Source organism: Pelmatolapia mariae, linkage group LG12, assembly GCF_036321145.2.
Source record: "Pelmatolapia mariae isolate MD_Pm_ZW linkage group LG12, Pm_UMD_F_2, whole genome shotgun sequence".
Taxonomy (NCBI): domain Eukaryota; kingdom Metazoa; phylum Chordata; class Actinopteri; order Cichliformes; family Cichlidae; genus Pelmatolapia; species Pelmatolapia mariae.
Window position 1 is genome coordinate 12855981 of NC_086237.1, and position 8326 is coordinate 12864306.

The 8326-nt window shown below is 38.6% G+C and overlaps 1 protein-coding gene across 1 annotated transcript in view; it reads right to left on the reverse strand.

The window, feature by feature from the left end:
* LOC134639266 (glutathione hydrolase 5 proenzyme-like) overlaps positions 1-8104 on the reverse strand; it is a 32807-nt gene extending 24703 nt beyond the window's left edge. Inside the window, exons 1-2 of the mRNA XM_063490385.1 lie at positions 8095-8104; positions 1073-1208 (exon numbers count right to left, since the gene is read on the reverse strand). Of these exons, the coding sequence (XP_063346455.1) occupies positions 1073-1208; positions 8095-8104 (146 nt within the window). The remainder of the gene's footprint in view (positions 1-1072; positions 1209-8094) is intronic.
* Between the last annotated feature and the right edge of the window lie 222 nt (positions 8105-8326).

Below are 8326 nucleotides of genomic sequence, written 5' to 3' on the forward strand. Positions count from 1 at the left end.
TTAGGGGACTGGGAAGACTTGATACTAGAATTGTGACTTAAACAAGTCCCTACTTACTAAGGAAAGTATGAATTACATTCCAGGCTCCTTCTATACCAGGTAGTGTTATGGTAGGTGCTGATATGCATTTATATGTGAAAGTTTTGGTAATATCTCCTTAAACATTTGTTTTCATGTTGGCTTAAAATACAATATCAATGTTGTACTGCAACTTAAGTATGCGTTTAAATGTAATGCTTAGGAGAGGCAAAGCGTGATGTGTATGTAAATTTTAACATGTATGTAATTTTGTATACTTTAAATAAAGTGGGTTTTTTTTTAAAAAAAACAAACAAAACCAAAACCAAAGCATGATAGCCACATGTTGGACCAGCACATCTATTACGTGCTTTACCATGATACTGGGCTATTATTCCCTATATGCACAAAACAGGTCTTAGATCCGGATCTTTGAAGTGGACGATGGGATCCGATTACACACACACAGAGAGAGAGAGAGAAGTAGCAGGAAGAGAGACGAGTAAAACAATAGCGGCAAGTGGGTATAAAAAGATTTATTTTTGACATATATGACCTATGAGGCTAATGCAGATTTTGCTGTGGACAATCCGTTTGTCAGGACGTAATTTTTAAATGTAAGTTGAGAATGTGAGAACCTAAAGAATAACACATTTCTTAACGAAAAAAAGCGACTAACAAGTGTTTGTTTTATTTCTTTTTTAAATTCATTACATTAGCGTTTTATTTACGATAATGTAATAACGTATGTCCGGTAGAATGTCTCGTAAATAGGGAAATGGCGTGAAGATTCTGCATTGATCTGTATTATGCAGATCGGACTGAATTTTGCCTTTTATGAAATGGCATATTGGTTTCGTAAAGAACGAGAAGTTCTGAGTAGTTGTCTTGTAAAAAGATATAGAGAAAAAAAACCGCACACCTCCATGATGAGACGCAGGTTACACAGTTCTCAAAGATGTTTTAGCGCTAAAGTTTGTATTTGGAACAGTGCATAATATTATGTGTAATGTGAAAAACAAAAATTGTGTCAGAAGTTTAAAATGTTACTCACCGTCCAATCTCTGAACATTTCCCGGAGTCTGCGGCCACAGCAGCATTTGAGAAAGTGCAATCAGGAGGAGGACTAGGGTTCTTGTCCGACCGACAACATGCTTTACATGCCAAACACCCAATAAGAACAGCACAAACTAGAACACATAGAAAACATAGAACACACTGACCACATAGAATTTTCTGTACACACTTTACGGATTTTTCGCAGCAGAGAATAGGAATCTTAACTTCCTCGTTTGACTCAGGCATCGCTGCTTTCTTCTCTGCCTAACCTTCGGTAGTTCACTTCCTCTGAAAGTTTACAGCTTCTTGATTCCCCAGATAGCACAGCGACATATTGCGCACATATATGGGCTGTGTGGGCATGGGCAATGATAGGCGCAGCGTAGCGGAGACGTGTGTTTGTGGTAAGCAGAGGTAGCTACTACGACGTTTAACGCTGCGGAAGCCACACAGAGAGGGGTCCGGTAGCGCCTATGTTTTTTTTCTTCTTCTCATCTCTGCAAGACACTTGGTGGACCTCAGTTGTTTCCTCCTTGTGTGTGATACCACCAGGGATAGCGTGGACATCGTTTTCCCACTGAAAGAAAATGTAGCATCGACGGCTCTTATCGCTGCTTTATCGACTTACTGTTCTCTATGCGATGTTCATGAACCTCGCGCTGATCTTCCTCGCCTAAACCATAAAGCACTTTGCATCAAGATGGTGACTTTTAGTCTCTCGTCAGTGATGTTGGTCTGACCGAGATCTGTGTAAATCCGTCTGTGGAGGGAAATGAGGGCAGACACGTTACTACAGCAAATTATGATCTTCAATTGGACTAATATCAAGTGCGGCTGAATGTTCGGGTGTCTGTCAGAGCTGCTTAAATATGAATTATTTATAGTGATCTAAAACTGAACTAAAAACTCAAGTGTGAAAAATCCAGTTAACTGAAATGTAAAACTAAACTTAAGGAAAAATAAAAACTGAAACAATATTTTGTATTTAAATTGAAACCTATGTGTATAGGGCGCCCCATATATGTGAACTATCTTTAGCATGTATTTTGTTAGCTTCAGATTTGGACAAATTTGTCAACACAACCTGTGAAAGCATTTGTTGAAACTGAAATGTCTGAGTTAACTGTATTCAGAGTGTTTGTATTTTAAAATGTTCTCTTTTTCTTTCAGAACATATTATATCTATATGTGTTGTATAAATAATTCAAATAAGTAACAATATATGATGCATAGTGTTCGCAAATATACATGTATCTGATAATAGGACAACTGGTTTGCTCAAATTCTACTTAAAGAGTGGATAGCATCAAGGATGTGAGATTGTCTAAGAATGGGAAAAACATTTGGGCTAAATAATTATTTACCTGCATCATATTTCAGCAAATCTGAAATAAGCAGGACTTTACAACTTTTCTCACAAGTTTGTTCAAGTAGTTTTCACAACGCTAAATTATCCTTGACCAGTGATACAAGTAATCTTTTTTTTTCATTGTAATACATGAATATTCCCCACTCACCCTGTGGGTGGTCTTTTGTCCTTCAAGACCACCCTGTATCAGAGGCCTGGGAACTTGAGGGTCCTGCGTACTATCGTCACTGTTCCTAGGACTGCATTCTTACCAGCTTTGTACAGCCATTGGTAAATTTTCTGAATTTCAGCCACATCTCCTATCTGCCTGTGGTACATGAAGTGCAGGGGCCTGTCCTTCCATGATGGTTCCTCTTCTTCCTCCTCTTTTTTCTCAGGTTTCTACTGGATAAAGTAGTCACTAAACACATGACCAGTTTTGGCCATCTTCCTGATGTACTCATGGATCACTGTTATTTCATCCTGGATGGTGTTTCTGACTCTCACTAGTCCTCTGCCTCTTTCTTTCTCCTTAGCTTACAGTCTCAGGGTGCTGGATTTGGAGTGAAACACTTTCATTCATGGTAAAGAAATTTATTGTCTGGGTGTCAGTGGCTTCTATCTCCTCCTTTAGGCAGCGTATTCTCTCAAAAGGGTACCTGATCACCAGCAGGGCATAGGTGTTGATTGTCTGGATCTTGTTCTTCCTATTCAGCTGACTCCTCAGCAGTTGCCTTACCCCTGCAGGTATTTGGTGGTTCTGGCTTTCCTAGCCCTCCTGTTGTGTGCACCCCCACCCCCTCTTACTTTAGTATTCCGGTCACAATTGACCAGTCAGTTTTAACAGCTCTTAAATTAACATAAGAAACATTTTTCACCACCAAAGTCAGTTCAGTGGGTCGTTCAATGGTCATTCAGTGGGCAATTCAGGGGGTCAGAGGCTAAAGGGGTGGGGGGTAGATTCCCATTCATTTTCTATGGCGGCCACTTTTGACCGGGAACACCACAGATGTAACAAAGTTGGTTAAAACACTCAAAATCCAACGAACGAGGTTCTCACCACTTTTATATGTACAAGCGCATAGTGTGGAGGATGTCATAAGGGCTTGAGGCATTCGGATGTAAAACACAATATTTATGAGTTTTTAAATTTGTAAATCGGTCAGATTTGACCCGAACACGACAGGAAGGCTAGTGGCCTCCTCACAGTTCCCATTTGCCTGTGGGATTCAAAGGTACTTATAACTCACCTTGATATCGACACTGTTGCCTTGTGGTATTGCAATCCCTTCAGTTCTGACTACCTTCCCCATAAAATAGGCAAGGTGACCAGGTGCAGGCTCAGCCAACACTTTCAAATTAGCATCTAAGACCATAACTAAATGTTATAAGTTTAATCGTCTGTTTTTGTCACACTCAAATGATACACAATACCAGAAAGACAAAACAGAGCGAGGTACACAAACAAATATACAATTTTGCTGTGAAAGAAAGAGAATGTGAGTGTGTGAGTTTGAGTGTTTGTCATGGAAAATACTTGAAAAATGAGGGTGAGTGACTGCAACAATGATGTCATATACTTATCTACCTTTCTATTTAAGTAGGCCTCTATGTGGGAACATAACACAGATGTCTGGGCGCTATCCATAAGCAGTCTCTGTGGACCCCCTGTCTTTCTTGATCCATATCTTTCACATATCTTCTGATTTTTTATTTTTTTTAATAAGGAATTGATCCAACAAATGTACAAAACAATTTGTAGTGGTCATTAGGGTATCTGGTATTTCTATATCACGTTTAATGAAAGTCAGTAAGTCTGTAAGTAAGGTCAGTAAGTCTGCATAGTTTGAAATTTCCCCATAATTTAACCCTAATGCTGTAGTTTACATTTACTTCATAGTTAAATAAGTTATGCTTTGAGAGGTCAAACCAAATCCTCGGGGTGCCCCATAACAACTGCAATTATCTTCATAATTGTGAAAGTTTTAGTAAGTGTCTAGTATTATATGTGTTTATGAAACTGTAACCACAAGACTAAACTACCTTTGTTGAATAGGCCTAATATAAGCTTATTAAATGCATTGGATTAGATTAACCTGTATTTTTTACAGGTTTTTGACACACACACACACACACACACACACACACACACACACACACACACACACACACACACACACACACACACACACACACAACCCCGTTCAGCTATCTTAGTGAGGACCCTCATTGACATAATGGATTCCCTAGCCCCTTACCCTAACCCTAACCATTAAAAATGAATGCCTAACCCTAACCCTTACCCTAAACCTAACCATAACCTAATTGTAACCCTGACACTAAAACCCCATTTTGAGCCTCAAAAATGCCTTTAAATGCCTTCAAAAATGTGAGGACCGGGTTGTGTGTCCTCACAAGTGACTGCTGGTTCTCACAAGTATAGTAGAATGCAGATTTCGGTCCTCACAAAGATAGCTAGACAGGAACACACACACACACACACACACACACACACACACAAATCTCAGCATATCAGTGTTTTCTGGAGGAACCCTGACTGATATATTCAGAAGATAATAAACTCCTGTCTGAATCTCAAATACAGTTGGTGTTCACCAGGTCAGCTCAGAGTTGGCCAGTAATACTCCTGATGTAGAGGCTATGATACACAGGAATTCCGATCTATCTACAGGGCAACAAGACAAGTGGTGATGAAATGTGATGATATGTTTCTTGCCCATGAATAGGATTGTGGCTACACAAATGTAATCACTCACTCTCACCCCACAGGTATGGCGCTACCTATTAAAGAACGACACAGGCCAATTCCCCCCCATATATGTATCAGGACTTGTTTCTATCTCTATCTCTATCTAAAGATATAGAGATAGAAAGAAAGATATATATATATATATATATATATATATATATATATATATATATTACTGGTCAAATGTTTGGGATGAGACATGAAGTTTGTCTGTATAGGAAATTTAGCAAATGGGCAGGAAATGCTGACAATGTCAGAGTTAGAAATAATGATTTCAGTGGAAATCAAATCATGAATGTGTTCTTCCAACTTTGCCTTCCTCAAAACAAACACCTCTTTCAGCCTGGCAGATAATTCTACATGTCAATTTTTCAAGGTAATCTGATGAGACTTCACCCCATACTTCCTGGAGTAAATACCACAAATTGTATTGGCAAGATGGAGTCTTCCTCCCTGTCAAACAGCTCGAGCTGTTCTGATAGCTCAATAGTGTTTAGATCCAGAGACTGTGCTGGCCACTCCATTACAATCAGGATTCTAGCTGACTGATTATTTTTTAAAATATTGCTGAGGTGTGTTTTAGGTCATCCTGTTATAGGATGAAATTGGGCCCAATCAAGTGTTGTCCACATGGTGGTGGTCCTTACTTAAGTTGCCCTTTTATTCCATACAAATAGGCTATTTTAACACCCCCAAAGCACCTCCAGACCATTATGCTGCATCTAACATATTTAACTTATGGTATTAAGCAGTGTTCTTGTCATGGTCCCTCAGTGCTCTCCACTTAAGGCTCACTGTTTTTGTTTGTTTGTTTGTTTTGCTTGTTTGTTTTTGTTTGTTTTTGTTTTCTCTCTCTCGCTCCTTATTCCTCATTCTCTCTTTTCCTCTATCAGTTTGTGTTTAGTTTTTATTTTGATTGTGTTTAGTTGCAAGACTCATTCTGGGGCCCTGCCCCTGGTTCCATGTGCCTCAAAGTAATCTGTGCACCTGTTCCTGATGACCTCATTACCATCACTAGTTAAGGTAGTGGTTAGCCTTCGGTCTTTGCTGGATTGTTGAACTAGTCTCAGTTAGTGGAGCCTGGCTCCTTGCCTTTTGCTGCTTAACCCACTACAAGCTAATGGTGATTTTGTTCTTATCTTTGGGGAGAGAGAGGTTGGTGGTGAGAGCACTTTCAGCACTGAAGTTGTGTTCCACCTCAGTGCTCTCTGACAGCTACTACTTAGTGCAGCTACCAGTTGAAAACCTGTCTTTGTCAGTAACTACACTCTGAGGTATTTGTCTTCTTCCACAGTTGTGCAACGGGGCTTCCCACTCCTTTTTCTGTCCTTGTCTGTGAAGGCAGTAGTTAACGGCACAGTAAGAGATTTAAAGTATTCTTGCAATTTCTCTGGTTGAATTGTCTTTCTATGCACAGCACTACACTGATGGGTATTTGTAAACAAGCAACTACTGATGCTTCAGATACTAAACTAACAAAGAATGTGTCAGAAGATAATTATGTTTTGATCAGTTACATGAAATGTATTCTTTATATTTATCAGTGAAGCATATTTCTACATGACTTTTCACCTAGTAACTTGTGTGCTGAACTTCTGCAGATACTAACCGCATCCTGTTGTTTTTAACGCTTAGATGTAGAGAAGACCAAGCTCAGCTCTTTTACGAGAACATACAGATGTAGAAAAGGGAAAGTCCCGCTACTGGAGTGACATTGTTATATTTGTACCCCACACACACACACACACACACACACACACACACACACACACACACACACACACACACACACACACACACACACACACACACACACACACACAGACTTGTATAAATAAAGAACGCAGGCAGTGATGAGACGCAGGTCGTGCGTCCATGGCTGCCCTCGCGAGTAAAAATGGAACTGCAGTGTTTGTGTGTTTTCTAACTCAGACGTCTCAGCTGAAGAACGGCAGCGTGATTTAAAGAAATCCCCTGTCAGAATGCCATGCTCCCATTTTTGCCCTTATCAGCATAGTAGTTTTCAGTTGAGTAACTCAATTGCAAAATGGTTTCCAGTTGGTCAGTTTTAAAAATGAATTACTTGGATTAGCGTCCATCTGCAGAGGGCTGACAATTGTGACAAGAGGCCTCTATGCAAAAATGTAGATTACTCGGTAAAAATCATCTGATTAATTACTTATAAAATGGATAAAGCTGTTTGTGAAATACATGAAAATGCTTTTATTTTGATTTTTTTAAAATGTAATCATCAATTTAATAATTCACAGGCTTATTATGTGTAATACTTTATTGGGAAAGATCAGTTTAAAGTGTTGATATAGGTCAAACACTTCTCCTTTCATTAGCCTTTATGAAAACAAATTGAAGACTACACAGACCCGGTTTATTTTTATATATACATATATTTTTGTATATATATATATATATATATATATATATATATAAACACTGCTGGTTAAAGGTTTGGGATCACTTGCAAATTATTTTGTAAAACACATCTGGTTGTGCTCTGCAATCATCTTCTCAAATTTCACAAAATTACCGGTTTTAAGCAGGTTCTCATTTTTATCTGGATATAACTTCCTAAAAGACAAACTCAGTGAGATAAAGTTAAAACATTCATTGTTTGGTCCTAATATTTTTAAATCACATTTTGGGTGAATTTTATACCATAGTGACATTTAAGCAATGCGTGGGATGTGTTAACCTGGAACTTGAGAAATAGGAAACCTTTCTCTGGCCAGTTTGATGGTCGGCTAAAAGAGTTCAGCCCACGGCAACTTCCCATAAAGTCGGTGTGCTTCTTCATAACCTCAAATTTCCCCAGGAACCCCAATCTATTTTCTTTTGTGATCAAATGAATAATGGATAATCAGTGCTGGACAGGAACACATACCTTGACTCATGTTTTGAGTATACTGTAACCCCCTGACTTTTAATGGCCTGAGATGATATTTGTTATAATTTGTTGCTATGTAATTAAAATTTCTATTCATTTCTTTTCTACTACATTTCAAAGGGAAAGTGTACTTTTTAAATCTTGTGTCCATTCATAACTAGTTAAACATTTTGCATATTATACTTGCCTTTGCTTTTTATTTTTATTTATTTCATTGCATTTATTTACT